Source organism: Cygnus olor, chromosome 2 (assembly GCF_009769625.2).
Source record: "Cygnus olor isolate bCygOlo1 chromosome 2, bCygOlo1.pri.v2, whole genome shotgun sequence".
Lineage (NCBI taxonomy): Eukaryota > Metazoa > Chordata > Aves > Anseriformes > Anatidae > Cygnus > Cygnus olor.
Genome location: NC_049170.1, coordinates 148,688,868 through 148,713,206, shown reverse-complemented (window position 1 = coordinate 148,713,206; position 24,339 = coordinate 148,688,868). Strand labels below are relative to the sequence as shown.

At 48.4% G+C, this 24,339-nt stretch overlaps 1 protein-coding gene and 1 long non-coding RNA gene across 25 annotated transcripts in view; one reads left to right on the top strand and one right to left on the bottom strand.

The window, feature by feature from the left end:
- The window catches only part of ZHX1 (zinc fingers and homeoboxes 1), a 27,442-nt gene extending 8,348 nt beyond the window's left edge, over window positions 1–19,094 (top strand). For 2 of the 24 annotated variants that reach the window (XM_040547029.1, XM_040547030.1), the window contains exons 3-5: window positions 7,314–7,440; window positions 8,608–8,644; window positions 9,012–14,093. In XM_040547029.1, the coding sequence (XP_040402963.1) occupies window positions 9,228–11,855 (2,628 nt within the window). In that variant the 5' untranslated portion in view covers window positions 7,314–7,440; window positions 8,608–8,644; window positions 9,012–9,227 and the 3' untranslated portion in view covers window positions 11,856–14,093. Of the gene's footprint in view, window positions 1–461; window positions 2,250–2,457; window positions 2,601–3,523; window positions 3,768–3,844; window positions 4,130–7,313; window positions 14,094–17,597 lie in introns of those variants that run through there. The other 22 variants (XM_040547026.1, XM_040547028.1, XM_040547033.1 and 19 more) reach the window with 21 other exon arrangements.
- LOC121064870 lies at window positions 18,479–24,339 on the bottom strand. Its single transcript, XR_005816744.1, has 2 exons — window positions 20,141–24,339; window positions 18,479–19,707 (listed from the first exon to the last, which is right to left on the bottom strand). It is a non-coding gene; the product is annotated as an uncharacterized LOC121064870 (long non-coding RNA).

Sequence of the window (24,339 nt, the reverse complement as noted above, 5' to 3'; positions counted from 1 at the left end):
TATGTGGTTTAAAACAGAAGTAATCGGATTTTGATGGCGTTTAAACTTAATTTGCTTTAAGCACAGCGTTTTACTTAACGACGTACTTCTCACTTAAACCCTGTTCTGCTAACTTTCCACGATGATATTACTAAACGGGACAAAAAGTGAACTGGAGTAGTCTGTTTTCTGCAGTCCACTTCTTTACTCCCTGCCAGCGCCGGCCAGCGGAGGTGAGCGCCTGGCAGGAGGAGCCCAAACATCCCTGGCAGCCCCAGGACGCGGGGGAAGGACGCAGCCCCCTGTGCTGCCTCGCTCAGCGCCTCCCAGACCCGAGCTGCTGGTCGCAGCCGGGGCTCTGGGCAGTGCACGAGGGCAGGGTGCGCGGTGGGAGTGGGGCTCGCGGTCAGAATTTGGGGCGTGGGTCTGGAAGGGGTCTTAACTAAGGCTTTGAATTCGCGGCTTCGAATTTGGATTTGCAGACCCGCGTTTAAGGCGAGCCCGGAGCAGCGCGGGACGGCGTCAGGCTGTCGCTGGCCTCCTCGTCTGGCGGCACTGGTGAAGCGAAACAAGTCAAACGCTAAGTGCGAGCCTCCCGCTCCCACCGCAGTGAGCTGAGGTGCTTGTTCTGGTCCGGTGGCTCTCGAAGCCCCCGTGTCGCTCCGTGGTAACTCGAGCACGCCGTCTGGCTCCCACAGGTGACCGTCCTTCCACGGCCAGCCTTTTATTCCGCATGCTGCGCTCGGCAGGCTCTGCGTTCCCACGTCTTCCACCCTTTTTGCCGCCGGCCCGGTTGGCAGCGAGCGGTGTTTGCGCACCCCGTGAACGTGTGATGGTGGGGAGGGGGGGATCAGACCTCGTCGCGCAGGATAAGCCGCTATCTCCCGCGGAAAGCAGCGGGAGCATCCGAGCAGCACAGTACGGAGCTCAGCGGGAGGCTGGGGTCAGGGCACTGCTGCGAATGAAAATGCTTTGCTGGCTGCAGAGGCTAACTGGGTACGCGGTGGTATTTTACTACGGGGTGGAGACCTGCGGAGAGTGTTTCTGCAGGCTGCTCAGTCTGCCCTCCTGTTTAGCTGAAACATCCCCAAGTTCTAAGGGAAAAAAAGAATAGAAGGGACTTGTGGAGATCGTCTGGTCCTGCCTCCTGCTCAAAGCGAGGTTAACTTTGAAATTAGATAGGGTTGGTCTGGGTCTTGCCGAGTTTTGCGATCTTCCAGGGATGGAAGTTCCTTAAAAGTTGCCAGCAGATCTCCACGGCCTCTCCGGACAGCTGCCTGCAGTCCCCAGCCGGCGCGGAGATGCCGTTACTCCTCCACCGCCCTGCCCCAAAAGTGGTGGGGTGATCTCCAGGAGCAGGCCGAGAGCAGGTTGGCCTGGCAGCGAGGTGGAGACAGACCTGAAGCATCCCCACAGCCTCTCCTGGCTCCTGGCAGAAATTCAGCGCTGCACCGGATCCGCTGGCATGAATGGCAGGGACCGAGCACCCTGCGTACGGAGAGGGAAACTCGAGCGTTGTGCTGCTGTTGTGAAAAGTGCTGCTGCCGACCCGCGTTGGTGGGATCAGGCCAGAGGATGACGTCCTGAAGAAATTGCAAGCGTCGACCAAAAAATACATCTCCCCAGTACAGAGGAGTCTGCCGGTAGGGTCTAGGTGAAATCTGCTTTGGTTTTGTGGTTTAATTCAGCTTACAGTTGCAAAGCTGATGTGGGACACTGGGAGGCACCTTCAAAAAAATCTGAAATGTCAGCTCCGGAGTCACATTTTTGACTTCCAAGCAGAGAAGCAAATCTTGTGACGAAGGCAATAAAGGACTTTTTGTGCCCTCTGCAGTCTTTGACCTTCGCCCGAAGCGGCAGCGGACCTAGGATGCTGGAGGCGGCTCTGAGGAGGGTGCGGGGTGGGACGCGGGTGGCTCCGGGGCGTGCAGAGGAGGCGCTGAGGAGGTGCCGTGAGCACCAGCCGCAGTGGCCGGAGTGGTGGAGGAGGCTCTGGAGAGGAATCGCAGCCTGGATGCTGCAAGTCTTCATCTCGACAAGCGCTAAGCTAGGTCCCTGCAAGAGAGTCTCGTTATTTTTACCCGCTCAAGTGACACTCCACGTACGTGCTTTCTCCCAGAACGCTGGCTTCTGCAGGCACTGCATTTATGCTCTTGGATCGAGTATTTTGGGATCTTTTACGAGCTACCTGAGCCTCAGGTCTGGGTCGTGGTGTATTCAAGTCCGCGTGTGCGTGTGGAGTCTGTAGCAGAGCGTGTTAGTGTCACCTGGTGAGTCCGTTGTAAGTCCTCGTTTTCACTTTCTTCTGATCTTCAAAATGCCAATTTCTTACTTGTTCCTGTCTGAAGGCTGCTTTTGTTCCCCGGGCCTTGGATTTGGGGGAACATCCAGCTGGTTCAAGAGCAAAACGCGAGAGCGAAGCAGGGAAGAGAGGCGCTCTCCGTGCACAAACCACGTTATCTTTCTTTTTCTGAGCAGCTCTGTGCCTTGGGGATCTGACATAGGAACTTGAAATTTGGCAAGGATCTAGCCTGAGCTCTGACAAACGCGTTCCGCTGCTTAAAGAAAGGAAATTGGCAGAATTATGAGTCGCAGTTTATCGCCACCTCTTTGTATCCAAGGTAGGATTTGCAGGATATTTTGTTACCCGCTCTCGATGTGCTTTTATGCCTGTCACTCGCACCTCGCAGGCTGCTTTAAACCGCCGCTGGTGAATGGATTCTCCTCCTCCCTGTCTGGGTTGTCACCCCGGCGTGGTGTTAAGCTCCTGCTGCTGTTGCTCCTGCCAACACCGCCGGCCTGGCTTCAGGTAGAGAAGCAGCCTTAAGCCCCGAGACGTAGTGAGACCTAGTCCCACTTGTTTAAGGACGGGCAGAGAGCTCCCCAGGCTGCTAATTGCCATCGAGCCTTCCTTTCACAGCTGCTTTGAAGTCTTTCCCATGTGATGAGGGCACGTAGGGCTGGCGGGAGGAGGAGGGAGAGGAGAGGCAAGCTGTGCCGAGCTGTGTCACCTCGCAAAGCGGTGACGGTGACGGTGACGAGAGGATGAGTCGGGGCCGTCTGGCGAGGGAGGGACCGTCTGCAGGGCTGCAGCTCTCCTCCCTGACAGCGCTGAGAGGTGCCTGGGGACACGAGCTCCCGAAGCGAACGGAAGGTTTTGTACTCCCAGCCCTACGCCAGGGCCTGGGAAAGCTGAGGTCTCTAGAAATTTTTTCAGCTTAGGGGAAAAAAAAAAATAAAAAAAAATAAAAAAATGGAAGTTGAAAGGAACATTTTGTGAAACGGTGCCTGTGCCAGACTTTCATTTTAAAGGAGGAAATCCCAGGGGAACAAAACCTTTTGTTTTGGTGTTTTAAGGAGAAACTTTTTTTTGATAAACAGCTTTTGAAGTGAATCAATTTTTACCGTTACCTTTTGTAAAAGCCGATGTGGAACAAACATTTTGGGGGTTGAATTAAATGTTTATTCAACCCCAGAAACGCTCCGCAATCTTTTCAGGTCAATAACGTTATTTCCTCTTCCTTCCCATTTTTCTATGCAACAGCACAGCAAGCAAAACAAAACAGAGCTGTAACTATGCAAAAAAGAATCCATCTCTAACTCTGCCACCATTTTATTGGCTAAGGTGAAACGTTTACGTCGGTGGTCGTGGCCAGGCCTGATCCTTTAAAATTCTTTAAATCACGTCGGGTGCTACGAGCACTGGGTGCTCACCGCTTGAATTAAACGCGCTGGAGGTCCAAAAATGAAGACCTGCCTGTGTAAAGTCAAGCTGCCCAGTTGAGCAGGTGAGAGAAAATAGGTTTAAACTGAGTTTCGCTTTTGTTCTGGAGTCAGAAGCGGTAATGCCCTCTGAACTCCCCAGGTAATGGACAACGGAAGGAAGTGGCTCTGTAAAACCAAGTCCTTCGCCCTCCTCAGCTAGAAGCAGCAGCGGCAGCACCCGTCAGAGCAGAACAGGCTGCGCTGAGCTCTGTGCGGAGTAGTTCTTGATGTGGATACAGCAACGCAGAGTGAATGTCAGTCCTTTGTGTAGCCTGCTCCTAAGCATCACCAATTCTGTATCGTTGTGGACTAATTGGGAGCCGTAAGGAGAAGCCAAAACTAAGCTTTCTGGGCTGAGGAAGATTGCAGACACCTACTAATCCAGGTGATTTTAAAAGTTGGAAGCAGGTTCCTTTCCCCAGACTTCTCCTGAGCCACCCTGTTTGGGCACATCCTTCCAGTTACGTTGAGTTTGGGTTTTTGTTGCCTTTTTTTCTCTCTTCTTCCTGCATGCTGGATAGAAGTGTCATACAGCAAGCAGGGAAAAATGACTTTTCATGAAGCATATCACCTGAACGCACAGAGAACACTTTCTGTAATCCCATTTCGTGCGGCATCAGCTACTCCTGTCTGGGGCATGGAAGGACGAGGCAGGCAAAACTTTAGTCTTAGAAATGTGTTCTTTTACTTGCTTTCTGCTGTCAGCCATATATCTTTTCCTCCTTAAACTTCAATCAAAGAGGCAGCGTTTAGGAAACATATAAGTCTTCATCCAGATCAGCTACAGAGATAACTTTTAAGTGTTGAATTCCACTCTGGAGAGTAAGTCTGTCGTAATAAAATTAATAGTGAATTGGTATTATTAACTGTTTATGTTCTACTTCTGAAGAGCAGTGTCCTGAGCACTTGCCTGTTCAGAGATAAAAATATAAGCTCCTGGGCTTTTGAAAATGTGTGCCTGCGCTTATTTTATTTCCCTGGGAAAATATCATGGGCTGGCTTTGCTGGGAATGTCACTTGTATGAAGATCTGAGGTAAAATTACAGAAGGGCGTTGCAGTAGCGAATGTTTGAGAGCTGAAGGGCAACTACGTGGAAGTTTTCCTCCAGAGTCTTCCACTGAAGAGTCATGGAATGGGTTGGGTTGGAAGGGACCTTGAAGACCATTTAATTCCAACCCCTTGCCCAGGGCAGGGACACCTCCCACCAGCCCAGGCTGCCCAAAGCCCCATCCAGCCTGGCCTTGAACACCTCCAGGGATGGGGCATCCACAGCTTCTCTGGGCAGCCTGTGCCAGGGCCTCACCGCCCTCAGAGCAAAGAATTTCTTCCTAACATCTAATCTAAACCTACCCTCTCTTAGTTCAAAACCATTACTCCATGTCCTGTCGCTACGCGCCCTTGTAAAACGTCCCTCCTTGTCTTTCTTAAAAGCCCCATGTGAGTACTGAGAGGCTGCAGTAAGGCCTCCCTTCTCCAGGCTGAGCAACCCCAGCTCTGTTTCTCTGTAGGAGAGGTGCCCCAGCCCTCTGAGCCTGCCCGTGGCCCCCTCTGGACTCGCTCTTACAGATCCATGTCCTTGTGCTGGGGGCCCAGGGCTGGGTGCAGGGCTCCAGGTGGGGTCTCACAGTGGTGGCACAGAGGAGGATCACCACCTCCCCGGAGCCGCTGGCCGCGCTTTTTTTTGATGCAGCCCAGGATATTGCAGGCTTTCTGGGCCGTAAGCACACACTGCTGGCTCTTGCTAGGTTTGTCACCCACCGGGACCCCCAAGTCCTTCTCCGCAGGGCTGCTCTCAATCCGTTCATCCTGCAGTTAGTAATCGAGTCTTAGATGCTGGGCTGTTGACTGCAGCTCTGTGGATGTAGCCACCCAGCGAAAAATGAAGCTTTTGACATGGTGCAAACGCCTGAAATGCTTCCTGACAAACCAAATTGCACAACGGAGTTTCTGTATTGTAGTGAGACGGAAAAATACAAAAATAGAGTCCAGATAGGAATAGAAAATCTTCGCTCATGTATTTGACCTGAAAGTATTTAAGGGAGAAGCCAAAGCAACCTCTGAACCATTAGTGGTAGTCTTTAGGAGTTCATGGAGGATGAGGGGTGGTCTCAGGGGAGTTGGGGCAGGCAGACATAATACCTGGTCTTAAATGAGGGAGAGGCACGAGCAGAGGAGGAGAACACGTAGGGAATTACGGGTCGGTTAATGGAATCTGTTCCCAGAAAAATACGGGAAGAATTTACTTTAAAAAAAAGTCTGTAAGCACCTAGAGAACAAGATTTTATTTTTAAGACAGGTGGATTTGTCAAAAAGCTATCCCAAGCAAACTTGCATTCATTCCTTGTTAGTGGAATCTGCCTCCTGGAACGGGATGTTGCAAACCCTCCTGAAATCAAAATACATGAGAAGGTCGCACGTGGCATCCTCGTAAGCAGAACAGGAGAGGTGTTTCAGAGGAACTGAAGTACTGGGGTGGTGCGTAATTGCTTTGATCTACTGCTCAAGTGTGAGTTGTCGTAATTCCCTGGTAAACTGAAAGGACATCATCAGGCAGCGTGCTACAGCTGCACTAATCCCATTAGTAACCGGTACAGGGGTTTCTGGAAGGTTTGTAGAGGAAGGTAGGCTGGGAAGGGTGGCAAACATCTGGCTTTGGTGGGATTTGAGAATAGTGAATGCTGTTATAGCTCTGAACTAAACAGGGTTTTAAAATCACGATGTCTTTTAAAAAAATTGTGTAGTGAGAAGAGCGTAGATGTGGCTTTCTTTTCCTGAGACCTGCTTGCCTCAAAGAAACGCATTGCTTGGTCAACAGTAGAGGGCTGGGACGGTCTGCCTGGACATGGTGAGCAAAACCAAACACGGGAACCAGGGCCGTGTTACAGAGACTTAGCTCCGAGGGCACGGGTGATGCAATTAATTGCACGTGGGCTTGTAGGGTTATAGGCAGCTGGGTAAGTGAGGGCCTGGGGAAACGCTTATTGATCTGTTGGACGGGGTTCACATTTTCTTCTTTACCTCAGGCCTTATCTCGAGCATGCTTCAACGCTGCGTGTCAGGTCAAACACTGCTTCCACTTGCGCTCCGGGCCGCCCCACGGCTTGACCCGCAGCAAGCCCCGTGCTCGTCGGGCTGCCCCGAGAGCCGGTCCTGCGTTCTGCTCGGCGCACGGGGCGCTGCAAAGCACCTCAAGTCGCGTCAAACTGCAACTCCGGCCAGCTCTGCTGGCTGCTAAGCAGCTTCTGACAACTGGCATTTCTGGCATTTCGGAAATTTTACTCAAGATCGCAGAAAAATTAGGTAATACCACCCAGCTCTTCCCCAGGAGAATTGCCCAACATTGCGTCTTGGCAGTTGCCTGTCTTTTGTGAAGAGCCCTCCAGCCCCGCAGAGGAGGGGCACAGTTAATGATGCTCTACCTCTCGTCCCTCAGGGCAGGGAGACAAATGGATCCATTTAGCTCAGCTTCGTGGCTTTCTCACTGCGAAGATAAATGAGACAGTCTGCAGTGCACGCTTTGTATATACTTTAAAATAAATATCCTTTACACCTCTCTGCAATTTTACAGATTGCCAGCGTTGGCTTGTCGAAGAAGGGTGCCTTTCAACGCCAGCTCTATGAAATAATTATGATCCTGGAATGATGATTACCTGAGATTTATGGAGCACTGTCGGTGTCCTTAATGCTGTGTAACCGTATCCTTGGCATAAGGAGCCTGTCGTCCTGGGCTGCACACTTCAGGTGTAGGCAGAGAAGCAGCGCAGGGAGATTCGGAGGGTCACTTAGAAGCACTTGGGGAGGATTTTTGCAGAAAAGTGCAGTAAGGCACAGTTTCAAAAGGAGAGCTTGCAGAGCAGCACTGTGTCATAGCTAGGGATGAGCGATTTTGTCTTTTGCCTGAAGACAAAATGTGAAGTTCAGAATTATTTGCCTTCCTTCCTAGCCACAGCCTCTGCTCTCCCCATAATCAAAAATAAAGGACTGTGTTACTGTACTGTGGGAAACAGTATTTATTTTCTCCTTCTCGTTTCTTTAAACTGCGCTTCTTCCTTTTACACTGCTCTTCTTTTAAGATTCTTTTAAGATTTTGTCAAGAACAAAGCTGGCCTTCTGTTTTTAACCTGTTACATGCCTTATAAACCTTCTGAAGCAGCTGCTTGAATGTTCCTCTTGCACATGAGCATGCCACCGCTTCGGGCAGTAGATCATGTTCCCCTGTCTACAGACTCGTGTATCTATGGGATTTCTTGCACGAGAAATCAGCGTCTTGCTTTTATTTCAAGAAGAAAACTATTACAGAGAGTATAACCCGCTGCAGAAGTTTGTGCATCATTTCCAACAGCCTAGTTGTGGTCTCAGTGGGATAAAACTCACTCCAGTCTGTGCTATTTAAGAACATATTTATTCTCTGAATTTATGTAGCCCTCAAATTGGATTGGTACTTCTTTAGTTTTTCTTAGAAGTGAACAAGGAATTCTGAATAGAAAATACATAATTTTGTTTGGCTTCTGTTTGCTATATCACTTTTTAATGCTTTTTTTTCCTCTGGCAGAGTTCACGCAATCAATCATGTCCCCGTTAATGCATAGAGCCATGAAAACAGATTTTAGTTAATTGCCATTTGTTAACAATCAACTTTTATTGGTCTGGGATTGGCCTTCACTGGAAGAATGACATTTGGGGAGCTAGGAAGAAGGGATAGTCATCTTTTGTCTGTCAGAGCGCCTTAAAAAGGCATTTTTTGCCTAATTTCAGACTGGGGAGAAAGGCCCTGTGCATGCTTGTACCTACATGTGTAATGAAACAGAAAAATAGGCTAAACGTGCCTTTTTTAAGGTCCTTCACAATGTCTGGCGTAAAAGACAGGATGGAGTCAGCAGCACAGATGTCGTGCTGGGGGTGAGTTTGTGATGGGGAGGACTTGAGCTCACAGAGCGGCTGAGAGGAGTTGTAGCTTACACAAAGCAGTCCAAGAGCAAGGAAACAGAGGGGAAACAGAAGGTTGCCTTTTCTGTACTATTCTCTGTCTTGCACCTCTCACTGCATTGATGTGAATTAAAACAAGTTCCAGCCTGTAATAACTGAGTTGGAATTCGTCTTTCTTGCCTTAGCTGTGAGGGTCTCTTCTTGGAACGGGTCTGCTGGTTTCAGGGGTGAACAGTGGTGGATGGAACCCCAAAGGGCTGCGTTACCTTAAACCATGCTATGTAGCAGAATGGAAGTTAGTCTTTAAATTGAACTAATTACACTCTCTTCTTTGCTACAGGTGGTGGATGTGGACTTTTAAGACAGTGTCTCAACATTTCATCCTCAACTGTCTTTTTTTAATCTGATTGCACTACAAAAGAAAAGCTGCTAATGGGATAAATGTTGAGACGTTACAAGAACTGACTTGAAGTACCAAAAGCCATTATTACCAATCAAGAAGAGCTCGAAGCTAAGTCTGTAGCTGACCGGTCAGTATCACATCCACAGAACAGGCATGGCAAGTAAACGGAAATCAACAACACCGTGCATGGTCTTAGCCAACGAGCAGGATCCGGATCTAGGAACGGTGTCAGACGTGGAGGAAGGACCACCCGCAGCTGCGCCAGCGGAGAATAACCCTACAGCAGAGAGCATCACAAGCGAGGAGGACGTTCACGAGTGTGTGGATTCAGACAATCAGAAAAACACAAATAAAGTAGAAGGTGGCTATGAGTGTAAATACTGTACTTTTCAGACTCCAGATCTCAATATGTTTACTTTCCACGTGGATTCGGAACATCCCAACGTCGTACTAAATTCATCCTATGTTTGTGTGGAATGCAATTTTCTCACCAAAAGATACGACGCTCTCTCAGAACACAACTTGAAGTACCACCCCGGCGAGGAGAATTTTAAATTGACCATGGTGAAACGTAATAATCAGACAATCTTTGAACAGACTGTAAACGATCTCACTTTTGATGGGAGTTTTGTTAGAGAAGAAAATGCTGAGCAGGCTGACCCTGCCGAGGCCCCCTCGTCAGGGATCTCCATTAGCAAAACTCCTATTATGAAAATGATGAAAAACAAAACCGAAACTAAACGCATTGCCGTTTTCCACAACGTAGTCGATGACATTCCTGGCGAAGAAAAGGGAACGGAAAAAGAGCCAAACTCGGAAGAAGTAGTAGAAAACCCACCACCGTCGGTTTCTGAGTCAAAAGCGAGCCACTCGGCTGTTTGCAGCGCAGCAGACGTACCGAGCACGGTGGTGACTCCAGCACCGGTGCTTCAGCCTGGGGTGGCACAGGTTATAACAGCTGTTACAGCTCCACAGAACTCAAACCTGATCCCCAAAGTCCTGATACCTGTAAATAGCATTCCAACCTATAACACTGCTCTGGACAACAATCCTCTTTTGCTCAACACTTACAACAAATTCCCGTACCCAACCATGTCAGAAATCACTGTTCTTTCCACCCAAGCGAAGTACACAGAGGAACAGATTAAAATCTGGTTTTCTGCCCAACGTCTGAAGCACGGTGTGAGCTGGACGCCGGAGGAAGTGGAGGAAGCGAGGAGGAAGCAATTTAATGGCACGGTGCACACCGTGCCGCAGACGATTACCGTCATCCCAGCACACATTTCTGCCGCTAGCAATGGGTTACCTTCGATTTTACAGACGTGCCAAATAGTCGGTCAGCCAGGACTTGTTCTCACTCAAGTCGCAGGTGCAAATACGTTACCAGTGACAGCCCCGATAGCCTTGACTGTAGCGGGAGTCCCAAACCAAACCCAGCTGCAGAAGAGTCAGATTCACACTGCTCAGCCCATGGCAGAAACCAAACAAGTAGCTGCTGTTCCTGCCCCTCAGCCTATCAAAAACGAAACCACGCTAATGAATCCCGATTCCTTTGGCATGCGAGCAAAAAAAACAAAGGAACAGCTGGCAGAATTAAAAGTCAGCTACCTGAAGAATCAGTTTCCTCAAGATTCGGAAATTAGCAGGCTTATGAAAATAACGGGCCTGACTAAAGGAGAGATCAAGAAGTGGTTCAGTGACACGCGCTACAATCAGAGGAACTCGAAGAATAATCACGGGATTCATCTCAACAGTGATTCGTGTGCCACCATTGTTATTGATTCAAGTGATGAAATGAACGAGTCCCCAACAGGAGCCGCTCCGCAGAGCAAGTCATCGTGGGGTGCATTTCCTGATTTCACCCCGCAGAAGTTCAAAGAGAAGACGGCTGAACAGTTGCAAGTCCTCCAGGCAAGTTTTCTTAATAGCCCTGTCCTTACAGATGAAGAGATGAACAGGTTAAGAGCCCAAACCAAACTTACCAGGAGAGAGATTGATGCCTGGTTTACAGAAAGAAGGAAGTCGAATGTCTTAAAGGAAGAGGGAACCGATGTGAATGAGAGCAATGCCAGCAGCTCAAAAGAGGAGGCTGGAGAAACATCCGTGGGAGATGGAGCAGCAGGACCAAAATCAGGGGGCTCCGCTTCCAGCAAAATAGGCAAAAAATCCCCAGAGCAGCTGCACATGCTTAAAAGTTCCTTTGTTCGTACTCAGTGGCCATCCCCGCAAGAATACAACAAGCTGGCAGAAGAAACGGGGCTCCCAAGATCAGAAATTGTGAGCTGGTTCGGAGATACTCGCTACGCCTGGAAAAACGGCGGACTGAAGTGGTATTACTATTACCAGAGCGCCAACGCGAACAGCTTGAACGGGCAAGGCTTTGCGAGGAAGAGAGGGAGAGGAAGACCAAAAGGGAGGGGGAGAGGGAGGCCTCGAGGGAGGCCTCGGGGAAGCAAGAGGTTAAATTGCTGGGACAGAGGCGTGTCTGTCATAAAATTCAAAACTGGAACAGCAATCCTGAAGGACTACTACATGAAGCACAAATTCCTTAATGAGCAAGACCTCGATGAACTTGTAGCCAAATCTCACATGGGGTATGAGCAGGTCAGAGAGTGGTTTGCAGAAAGGCAAAGAAGATTAGAACTTGGAATAGAGCTCTTTGAGGAGAACGAGGAAGAAGATGAAATGCTGGAAGATCAGGAAGACGAGGAAGAAACAGATGATAGCGATACTTGGGAACCTCCCCGACATGTTAAGCGTAAACTCTCCAAATCAGATTGACGCACAGTTTGGGATCCGGGAGCCAAAAACCTGTGAATTAGGTTTGATCTTACGGTGAAGAGCCACACAATTTTTCCTGGCCTTCAGTTTTAGCAAGCACCTGCAAAGCATCTTACTTGCACCCGAGAGAACATGGGCAAGATGCTACCCGTGCAGGCGACGAGCATTTGCTTCCTTGCTACCAGAGATGGACATCCTCAGGCCTAGCCTAGGACATGGGGTTATAAATCAGCTCTGGTTCAGCTCCTCCTCTTCCGCATTACCGATGGGAAGGTTCATCATTCACATGACTGCTTCTCAGTATTTGATTGCCTTATGTTGTTTAATTCCAAAAAAACACAAACCACCACAGATGCATTTTTTTGTTGTTGTAGGAGAACATTGCCTGCTCACGAAGGAGGAAAATACAAAAACCTGGGATGTGTTTTTGCAAACATCACTTCACCTGAAAGGTTTCAAGGCCTGGGTTTATTTCTTAAGGAAAGAATTCAAAACAAAAGAGAAGGGGAAAAGTGTGACAAAGGAATCAATGAACCTAGGGGTGAGGATTGCTTGGTTTAAGAAAACGAGGTGATATTGCACCTTTTGCATATCTTCAAAGTGTTTTGGGTTTACAGAGCTTGTGCTGAAATGTTTCTTGCTGATAATTGTGAGCTAACTGAATGAGTTTAATGCTAGAAGATGCTTTTCGTTAAATTTAATCAGTGTATCCTACATCAATTTAATTTAAATGCCTGACAGACTTGATGCAGTTGATAGCAACATTCATTTTTAGCTTATGCATTCTTTACTTTGTTGGAAAATGGTAAGAAAAGTATTTATGTTTCTAGCTAAAAAGACTAATTTCTTGAAATCTTACACTGTATTTTAAGGTGAACATGAGGCAGAAACTGCCTGTTTTCATTGTTTCAGCATTGCTTACGGTTTTGTAAGAATACACAGATACAGAGGCGAAAAGCGTCTTCAGGTGCTAGTAAGAAAGGTTTTCAAGTAAGTTGTGGCAATGACCTGCTTTATAATTCTCAAACAAAATGAAGTTATATGGCTTTTAGATGGTTAGGAATGATAAACACACCGGTGTTTAATTGTTCTTTAGCGATAGCCCGGTTGAATGTTTCACGTGCAAGTTTAACCTAAAATTCAGCCTAATGGATTGAGCTTGCCACTGCGCTGATTGCTCTTAGGGCTGCTGGGTGAACACACGTATTTATAGGGATGGTTCGATCTACCTGAACCCCAGAAGTAGTCGAATCGGATAGGGAGCATCTGCATCTTGGATGAGTGTCTATATTAAAAGAAAAGAAAGGAAAAGAAAGGAAAAAATGCCATTTGGTCTCGAGGCAGTGAAGTCATAGTAGCGTTTGGATAACCAACTTAAAAACGGTGGGCCAAATTCACAAAAGTTTAGGCAGATACCTGGCATTCTAGAGTAGTGGTACTCCAAGGAAGAGTAGTTTGTGTTCGTGCTGCTGTCGGTCTGCATTTTTTAGGGGTAAGTTACTCTATATTTAGATGTCTAAAGATGGTAATGAACTGGTGCTGCTGTAACCAGCATTGTCTGCTTTTACATGGGCACTAACAGAAAGTACGCTAGCGATCTCCTTTCCAAATCTGTCGACATCTTCTCTGTAGGCATTTGCATCTGTTGACCTGTGAGGGAAAGATTAGCATAGAGAAAATGTGTCCTAATGTTTCCACATCTCCAAGAACCTAATCTAGAGTTATTCTTTCTTCCTTACTGTGATAACTGTCAGAAGATCAAGGAAGTCTTTTCAGCGATGATTTTCTGAAGCAGAGGAGTTCATATTACATCTGATTTTCTAGCCAGATTGTGGGTGAAACCCAGGTCGGAACAAGAGAGGGAATAATGTCTGACAAATGTCTGTGAGGTGGTGTCAGAGAGATCAGGATCTGGCCTTCCCAGCAGGGGCTGCTGCAGGTGGCTGGGAGGTATGGTTTGGCAGGTGATGGTGTGGGTGAGGCTGTTGGAGGTAGCAGCAAATCAAAGAAAGATTTGCATTAGCTTCAAGCTCCACTGGGACTACAGGGTCAAAAATCAATGCTTGATGGGTGGGAAAGGACAAAACTAGTAGGGAAAGAGGTGCTATTTTTAAGTTTCTGAAAGTATTAAAGCAAATCCTTAAACTCCTTGGGAATATGCCTCCAGCAAGCGAATTCTGGAGTTGCCTTAAACCTTAAGGGTGAGCCAGAATTAATTAAAGAAAAAAACAAAAAACACCCACCCAAGCAACCCGTATAAGCATCTTCATTTTTGTTAGCATTTAGTTCATCACTAAATCTAACCTTCTTTAAAAGATGCAAAAAAAATAAAGTTCCAAGTTAATTGTATGATCAAACTGGGAAATTTTCCATTTTGGCAGTGCTCTGTTAAATAACACTCAGCTACAATGTTAGGCCTTAGCACATCTGGTCTGAGAAACGCAGGAAGAGGAAATACATTGTTTATCAGACTAAATATAGTTGGATTGGATGTCTTCTTTGAGTAAAATGATCAGGGAGGATGCCTGACGTATACTGGACCAGATTTTCAACTGCTGTAAACACTATAGTTCCACGTATTGCATAATATTGTTATAACAGCATTCACAGCCCATCTCATCTCTTTGCAGAGTACAGAATTTAAATTAAACCACGTGCTGTGGGCCGGATAACGAGAGGTGCAGGGTACCCCCATTTCCCTTAGGCTAGATGCACGTTGTAAACCTTTCAGTTGTGCCAAGGACGAGAAAAATCTGGGTAGGTTCAGTCCTGAAAACGCCGGTCGTATGCACTTATATCACTCACAGTCTGCTATTTTTGTTGGCAAAAAAGAGCCCAGTTTATTTCATGTTTACAGCACGTGTGTATTTGCACTGTGGGAGACGCTCACCAGAGGCTCCTGCATCAGAGCTGATAGGAAGAGCACTGGAAGGAGCTGTTGGCATGCTGTTGGCTGTCGGGATGCTCTGCTTTGTCTGTAGACCCTGGTCATGGCTGGCGGCAACCCCAAAGTGCTGGTAGCAGGGGTTTAGCCCAGATTCATCTCATCTGATCTTAGGCCACTGTGCTCCTTGCCATGGTGCCCCAGGCACCTGAGAGAAACAGAAATTGTGGAGGGGGTACGGCACGTTCTCGTTCTCAGCTGATGAGGAGTCTGAGCAGCGCTGTCCTAAACACCAGATCTGGCTCAGGGCTTACCTCTGGGTTGCTGGTTTGTTCTCGGCCTTCACTGGGAGCACTGTTTCAGGATCCAGCCCTGAGCGTCAGTTCCTCTGGAGCTAAGGCTGAGCTTTTTTTTCTTCTACTGTTTCTGGTAAGAGCACCTGCTGTTACGATGCTGGTTAATGTTGTCTCTGGAATTCAGATGAAGCCAGGGTGAAGGTAATCCTTTGCTAGAATCGAGAGGGAGAAGGGCTAAAAACACGCAAGCAGTGTCACAGCTGCTGAGGCACTCACTGTCCCTGGATCATGCTGCTTCACGGCATGTTTTACTCTTCCGAGTACAATGAAAAAGCACAGTTCTCTCTAAGCAGTGCTGAATTCCCAGTATCAGCCTCATAATGGCCCTAGGGTTGGTGTTAGTTGTAAAGAAAGTCAGAGACATCCCCCCTGGGGTTTGAATGAACTAACGGAGAGCTGGCTTGGAAGGAGTGGGAGAAGGGAAATGCAGAATCTTGACTCCGCATTTTCCTCGCCCTGCAGAATTCACTTACCTAAAACTTGATGAGCAAGATGAGTTTTACTCGTGCTCTTCTGACAGAACAAGTATTGCAGTCACTCATGTTTAGCATGCACAAATCCCTGCTCTGATCTGAAAGCAAAAGAAAGATACCTGGTACCCCGTGACTAGAATTGAGTGGGTTATCTCTAATACACTATAGTAAATCGGGCCGTTCCATTTTTGAACCTTGTCCAGTACCATTTTTACTGTTTTTTCACAGCATTATGTGCAATATGGTTGCCAGCTGTAACTTTGATCATCAGTAAGGAAACTCATGCAATGTCCACGTGTGACGTGAAATAATTTTTCTAATGCACAGCTTGCTGACTTTGGGTAAAAAAAGCCTATTGTCTTCCTGCTCACCAAGGAACTCTGAGGCAGGCGAATGCTCTCCCTTCTCCTTCAGAGCAGAGGGAGGATTTCTGGAGCCCATACAAAGGGATTCAAAGCCTGATGCAGTCCCGTGAGCTAGAAAGCCCCAAGATGCAGACACTCTCCTCCTCCTCCATCTTCCTCAGAAGTGAAAGCACAGCAGAAACTCAGACAACAAGTCCCTGGCTGCTGAGGAACTAAGCTGTAGTTTAAGGTGGGGAGCATTTTCCTTTTGCACTTAATGGAGTGCTGTGTATCCAAGTTGGATCTCAGTGTTTGCTCCTGTAAATACGGCAGCCCCAAATTGTGTGCTCCACCACATCCTCCTCTCTATGTTCCTATCTCCCAAGGAGAGAAGATAATCGTTAAGCTTCTGTAATAGGAAATATCCCCGCCCTTACCCGAAGGCACAAAGGTAGAGTGCAATGAAATGTAGTTACTTTCTTTGATTTAATTTATTATTTATTGGAAAATACTTTTGCCTGCATTCAGTAATAATGAGGAATTAGTATCAGTGATGAGGGAGCAGTAAAACTGCTGAAAGTTGTTGAGAACGCCTGGGATGATCGTGTCAGCTGGGGATAGGACAGGCAAGCGCAGGGCTCGGTTCCCTACCCTGAGCAGTGCTGGCTTCCGCCTGTTGTATTCCCCGTCGATGATGTACTGGGATGCTTTTGATGTACTGGGATAAATATGTTTGGCGAGCAGCGTGACACAAACTTAGCGGGTCAAGTGACTGGAGGTTTGGTGAGGTATTAAAATGCTGTAGGAAAAGATTGGAAAATGAAAGATGCAACAGTGAAAAGTCCTCTCAATAGCTATTTATACACACTCGATAGCTGCGACTTCTGTGTCATTATCCCACTTGTGAAAAGGGAGGTTTTGAAGCACGGGCAGGTTGCCGACAGTATTTTCGAGTCTAATGGTCTGAGCTTTTCTTTTGTCTATTTTTTTTTTCCTGCTGCAGTGAAGAGCATCTGCACTTTTTCAGTGGATACTCATAGAAAAAAACTGACTCACCACAACGTTTGAAATGTTGGGTGGTGGCTGAGGATCCCGTAGCACTTTTCCTGAGTTAAGGGGGGATTCGTCTGGCCGTGCGCGCGGATGCCTGCAGTTGAGCAGGACACCACAGCAGCTGGTCAGCGTAGCTGACGAGTGCGAGTCGGCTCATCCCGAACGCCTACAGCCGGTCAGACGAACTGCGCCCCAAACCCCGCTGACTGTGACGGGCGGCTCGCAGGCAGACACTGATGGGATGGTGCGGACATCTGAAATTCGGGGAGATGAATCTTCACCTTGGAGCGTGCTGGCTGGGTGGCAGCACTGGTCTCTGTGTCCTGTCGGGCTTCCGTTGTGGGTAGCAATGGTACTCGCCTCCACCCCCTACCTGGCACGCGTGGGGAAGTGTGAGGTCTTAATTTTTGGTTTTGTTCTTTATTCTAGAGCAGATAGCACTACAGTGGCGGATAAAGTAACTGATCCTGGGTTGGCGTGCTGTGGCATAAATACGGTTTTCGGGTTGCCAAAGTATTTTAGAGGGAATGTTACTGTCTGAACATTGGACTGTGCATACCTAAAAATGTGTTGAGGCGTAATATTTGTATCCCAGTTGATCAAAGCGTTTCCTTATGCTTATTCAATACTAGATACCTATCATGAAACTTACCCTAAAGAATCTGCTAGAATGACAGAAGATTCAAGCTGCCAAGTCTTCACTTGTGATACGAAACAATCAACCACGAGAGCTCCACTCTGATTTTGCAATGTTCCCCTTGCCTCCAGTTCCAGCTTACAGAAGTGTTCCCAATCCTGCTTAGTTGGTTACCTGCATGTATGCTTACAGTTTGTACAGAAATGCACTAAAATGAGTTGCCCTACCTGGGAAGGCTTTATATTGTACAGAAAATGTGGCACTAGGTACTGCTCTTCATGTGCACAGGAGAGTTAACAGGTGTCGATCTCGTTTACAGAAAAGATGGAGCTTTGCAATTTTCTATAATATATTGCAATATATTTAAATGTCCTGTTTGACATGTGAAATGAAGCTAAGTTAATGCGTTGTTAATGTATTTGAAGTATGAGGAAGACGATTCACTAACGACCAGCAAGGTTTTTAGAAGGTGTCCAGTATGTAGCAGTCTGTGTGATGTCTGGTGTATGTGCTGTTGTTAACGGAAGCAACGATGCTATTCGCGTTTAGAATGAAGAGTTTCTTATGAATGATGCAATAGCTTACAGTGTCTTTCCTTTGTAGCTGCCCAACGTGGTGAAGGGGAAGCAATTCTTGAAAAAGTTCAAGAAAACTGGTTAACTGTGAATGGGCCTAAACTTTCGTGAAACCAAGAAAATATTTGGACACACACAGGACTTGAATACTCAAAAGGATTGGAACTTAGTGTTGTGCCAAAGTTAAAACTACTGCAGTTGGCAGAAGTTCTGCACTGTAAATAGAAGACTGATTAAAAGACAGCTTGTAAAAAAAAAAAAAAAGAAAAAAAAGGAAAAAAAGAAAATCAAATTTTAATACAGTACATTTTTATTCTGATACATAATGGAAACATTCTGTTTTAGACCTTTTTTGAAGAGGCTTCAGTGACCACTAGATTTTGTCCTCTTATATTTTGTTTGGCCTAATACTATATGTTCTAGTAAGATGGGCTTTATTGCCTGTGTTCTTTGATATGTGATTAAGCTTATAGCTTGGAGTGACCAAACATTTTACAGAGTAAAAGTTCTTAGAAACAGTATAATGTAACTGATATTTCTGTGTCTTATTTATCAGGCTCTGCACAAACTTGGAAAGTTGTGCCGGACTTGTACAACTCATATATGGGAACGCAGCATACTTCTTGATATTACAAACCTAAGCCTTTGTGGCAGTATGGATCTCGTCTTTGGATTTATTTTTGTTATTTTTTTGAGGCAAAGAGATGAATGGATGCTGCTGTAAAATATTTGTAATATTGCCATTATTGCTTTCTGTAGCAATTACTGCTTTTGCTTCAACAGATAAAGAAAATAAATCAGAGAGAGAAAAATCCTACAAGAAGCTGGTAGAAGAAAGGATCACGTGGGAACTTCTGAAAATAAACTTTGTACCAAAAAATTTGCAAACAGAAATAATGGAATAAATGTCTCCTTACTGAGTGTGTGTGTTTTTAAAGGGCTGTGTGGAAAGCAGAAACCATGTTTGTCTGAAAATGCCACGAACCAGATCTCGTCAAGTGCCTGTTTTTTTTTTCCTGTCACACAAAACCGAATTTCACTGGTGCCTCGGACGCGATACAAGCGGAGAAGTGGCTTGGCTGGAGAGCCAGCACAAGGTCAGCTTCACGTGCGGGTCGGGGCAGCAGCTTGTTGCTAACTCTTCCGCCCTATCAGCAGGGACGTTCCTATGGTTTCTCATTAAGGCAGACGCTCTTTATTATCACGCTGAAAATATTTGGGGTGGGAGGAGTAGGGGCGAGTAGGAGCCTCCCTGCTGAAGGCCCTGTCAGTTGGACGTCACGCTTGGTGACCTCAGGGCTGGTTTAAAAATGTGCGTTTTCCTCAGGCAGTGGCTGAGGTGGGCGTTTTGTTGAGCCCTGCGTCTCTCTGGCAGCCCCAGAAGGCTCCAGGAGCGCCGCTGCCTTCCGCCAGCCTCCCTCACCTACCCAGCTACGCGCGGTGCCCTGCTCCAGCCGCTGGGCCGTGGCCAGGGGTGCTCAGGACCCCGCTGTCCCCACAGGACCTGGCATCGCTCCCACACGCCGATCCCTGCGAGAGAAAGATAGGTTTAAGGCAACAGAGCCGTTCCTGTGCCGTGGCTTGTGGCAGCCCGGAAAAACTCCACCGCGAACCGAAGTAGTGACCTGGAGGCGAGCGCTCGTGGTCAGGACAGCTGGGCGTTTGCCCAAATAGTTGTACTCAGGTCGGTGAAGAAAAACAGGAGGGGAAAAAAAATGCTTGTTCAAGATTCAGTCGGCTCAAGAGGGAGTCAGGAAAAGCTGCACACAACCACCTTTTTTTTTTAAAGTTACCTTTTTTCGGTTGCTGCGTTGGCAGTGACTCCAAACTCGGACCGCACTTTCAGAGGAGAGCGGGCGGCCTCGGGGGCTGCGTCTCCTCTCCCAGCCTTCTCCTCCCAGCCCCTCCCGCCTTCCAGTTGTTTTCGCACCGACAAGCTGCTATTTTTAATAATTTCAAGTACTGAACCACTTAGGGCAGCGCCTTAGTTTTCTCGCTGCCCCAGAAAGTCCCCTCCGGAGCGATGTCACGTTGCTCCCCGTGGGGGTTGCTTTGCTTTGGAACACTGCTGGTGGTCTCGGGGCTGCTCGATCAGTGTTTCCTGGCGTTTGGGGCTGCGAAATGACTTGTTGCACTTCAAGTACTGCAAACCGAAAGCTTTGACTATACGGCTTTCCAGTGCAGCAAGGTGGAACTGTGAGCGTTGCGACTAACTCCTTCCCGTCTGTGTCTCCTCGCAGTCTCGGTGCTGATGTGCATTACCTTAAAATATTTATTTGGTAGAAGGAAAAAAAATTTAAAAAAAAGACAGGAAAAGGGGGAGAAACTGGTGGTCTCACCTAGTTGGTGCGTGTCTTTGGGTGAAAATAAAAGTCAATGCTGGCAGCAATGCTCTTACCCTTTTTCAGTTTTCCTAAATGAAAACCAAAGAGGAAAAAAAAAAAAAATTCAGCCAAGTTTGTGTTAAGAGACTAACATAAAAGAGGCCTCCCCAGAACAGCCCCCGTTAATGCCGTGCTCCAAAGGAGATGGTGCAAACACTACCGCAGCCGTGACGCTCTCGGTCCTGCAGCTCCTCGCACCGTGGGATGGAAATGGCCCCTCCTTTTTCTCAGCGACCCCACAGAGCTAAGCCCTGCACTGCTGATGTATGCTGCAGGGCGTTCTTTGCTCTAAATTCATTTCATTTCCAATAATTTGGGGGAAGGGGGCAATTGTGGGCAAAGCCCGTTCCGGATTTCTGCATTTTGTTTGTGTTTCGTAGAGCTTTTCCCCTGCTTTTTCTTGCACTTCCTGACGCGCTGGTACCTGTACGAGGTGAGCGTGGAGCCACACAAGCTACATTCAACAGCAATTTTCACCGGTCCTTTCCAGCTGTGCAGAAGCTGCACCGGAGAACCCAAAAAAGCAGTTTGGTTGTTCCCGTGTGGAAGCTCTGTCCTCTGCCAGCGTCCATATGGACAAGGAGAGCGGGACTGAAAGCCCACGAGTTGTGAGGGGCACTCGAGGGCAACCCCAAAGCCCTTTGTGTATTTCTTCGGTGTAGCTTTTTGGTTGGTTGGTTGTTTTCCAGTTCTTTAAGATTTATTTCTCTTTGTTCCCGCAAGGCAGCAATATCGTAGGAAGCCAGCTCAGTTTTCTGGATCACCAGAGGCTTGCAGCAGCCGGACAGGGCTTCTTCAGCCGTGTCCTACAGGAGCAGCTGCCCAGTGCTTCTCAGCCCTGCCCGGCCCCAAGCGAAGTTTTAACAGGGAGCAAGTCCGCTGCGGTCTCCACACCCTGGTTTCGTCACGAGAAGCAATTAAGCACCAAGCACAACTGTGGCTGGGGGAAGATGATGAGTTTTCAGAGGCTAACTGATAAAACTGGGGGGAAAAAAGGCCCAGGAGGAGGCCCACGAACCCCACTGCAAGTCTTGGGCCCGATACCGCCCGCTGCGATGGCTTTGGTGCGAGCGTGCGCCCCCCGAGCATCGAGCTGCAGCCTTACTGCCCGCAACAGGCATCCGAGAGAAGTGTTGGGGGCACGCGGTTCCCCCCGGCGAGGTGCCGGCTTGCAAGGGAAGACGACTGACTGCTTTAGGATTCTCCCAGGCACCTCGTCACCTTTTCCTTCCTTTCCGAAAAGCTTTTTTTCCCCTTTCCAACGACGCTCCGGTCAAGCCCAAGGGCGTGCTCGCTCCGTTCCTCATTTGTCTTACCAGACATGAAATAGTTGCGCAGCCCGTTAATAGCTGAACACGGCTGTGCTGAGCGCACCCTTTTGGCAGTAACGACTTTATTGGGTTCTGCGAGGCCTGCGGGGGAAGGATTATGGCCTAGTTAATACGGCTTGCCAGGGGCTTGAAAGGTTGCACTGTTTTAAGGTAGATCAGGCGAATGAGCCAGCTTTGGGGGAGGGGGGTGCATCCTCTCTTATCGAGGTGTTCCTAAAAACCTTCCGGGTTCTGCTCACAGCAAGCAGTTCTTATCCTGACTTCTGTGACGCGCAACCCCTCATCTCCCCGTTCGTTTTTGTGTCTTTTTAGAACCGTGGCTTGGCTCGCCGATTCACAGAGAAGCCGAACTCCATGGCTTTGCTTCCTTCTGGAGAGGAGAGAAAGGAAAAGGAGGCTCCCTGCCCGCCGGATTCGCTGCTAAGGCAGGCTGGCCGGAGCACTGCTGCAGCTCTGGCCGTCTGCAGCTCACCGCCACCTCTTCTGCCCGATTTCTTGCCTGATGTTGTTCTGCTCAGCCCCCGGCCTCTGCATCCCCCTGTTCATGCCGCCCTGCTCTCAATTTACCGCCCTCCTCCCGCAGCCAGCGGAGGTGCTGGAGCACTTTTTGCCCTTTGGGAGGAAGGAATCGTGTCGGCTCCCGTGTCTGCCTTTGCTCAGTGCTTTGCCTTCCTCAGGGACGGACGTGGATTTAGCGAGTGCAGCTTTGTCCGTGTCACGTTTGGTTTCTCACCCAGCTTGAGGCAGATGGAGGCCCTTCCCGGTTCTGCCGGCACTTCCTTAAAGATGGGCTGAGTTTGAGCCGAGTGTTATTTTTCTGCAATTTCGGTCGGTGGCTTCTGGGAGCTTTGGCTCAGGGGTCAGCCTTTTGCCACGCTCAGTGTGACCACTTCTTGTTCAAGGACGATTGCTCTGGGGATCCGCAGCTGCATCTCAAACCATCGTAAGATTTGCTAGGGCTCATCCGAGCTCAACTGCAGTTTTGTTTGTCGGATCGCCTTCGTTTGTCTTTGATGGTTTGTACCAGCGATAGCCTCTGTATGCCCTTCGGCATGCAATGCTGTTTGTATCACCCTCCTGTGGCCGTCGTGGACAATATGGCCTTGTTTGGCACCATGCAAAGAGGATGAAAGATGGCTGCTGCTGTAAAGAACTCGCCGGCTCAATAAAAGGAAGGAGACAATAAGTAGAGGGAGGCAAGGACATCAAGACAATGTCGGTAAATAAAGAGCTCCTCCTCGTCTTTTCGTGAACGTGTTTAGGGAAGAGCCAATGTTATGACTGTCAAAAAAAAGCAAACTAATCTCCCCTCAAGGTACAAATGTTTCACAATGTCTGGAAGAATCCACTTAAGATTCGGGAGCCACCCACCCTTTGAGGAACGCTGCCTGTGGGCCCCGCTGCCCTCTTCTCTGCAGGCAGCACGCCTGGCTGAGGAGGGAACTGGTCTCTCTTTTGCCTCCTTCCAAGGGCAGCTCCTTCCCAGTACGTCTCGCTCAGCCTGTAAATGATGTGAGAGCTGCCTAGCCGACGTGTGTGGGTAGTGCCGACCAAAATAGGGCCCTGGTTGCCAACCGAGGTTTCTTGTTTCTCCTGTGTGTGCTCGACGGTCTCTTGAAACCTTTGTGGTGTGTGTTCTCCTCCTGGCACAAGCGTGGCTGGGCTGTGGTATGCACCCACGGAGGCTATCACAATACAAATAATAACACTCAGTAATTAAAGAAACTCCAGGGGGCAATTCTTTCGAATTAATTTCGCCTCGGAATAGACTGGGAAGCTGGGAGAAGAAGGGCTGTCGGGATTCGGACAAGCTCTGTCTGCCATGCTGTATTTTCTTTTCCTGGCCGAAAGGCTCAGGCGCTGCGGCAGCAGAACGAATTCCTGCCTGTCGTTTGGGCTGTCCTGGGTGCCCGGGCTTCCTCTGGGCTCACCCTGACGGCGAGGTGAAGCACACGAGCTTGTCCCCAGCTCACTGAGGCTGGAGCTGGGTCCCAGCACATCACAGCTGGCTCATGCTCATGCCAGCAGCTCCAACAGCTTTGCTGATGCGCAGGAACTTGCGACTGCAACTTCTCAGAGCCCGTCGGTGTCTCTGGTCTGATTTTCATCCGCTGAGCTGGTGGTTTCGGCTGGCAGAGGAGTAAGACCTCGTCTGCCTTGAGGAAGAGATTCATCTGTGGCTTTTTATCCTTGAAGCTGCCTACACAGAGCAGCTGTGGCAGCACAGGCTCCCATCAGGCTCACGTATCTCTGAGCCCCCTCAAAGCTGCCTCTTGCAGAGCTGTTTTCTCCTGCGTGAAGCCCAGGCTGACAGCACCATGGCAAATCACGCCGTGCAAGCTCAGGCAAACAGCTTTACTCAAGTGCAGTGGGAATTTGCATGCTGGCAGCTGCGCCGATGACTCGGGTCTTGCAGGAGAAATTGAGCAAATCTCCAGTGCTGACAA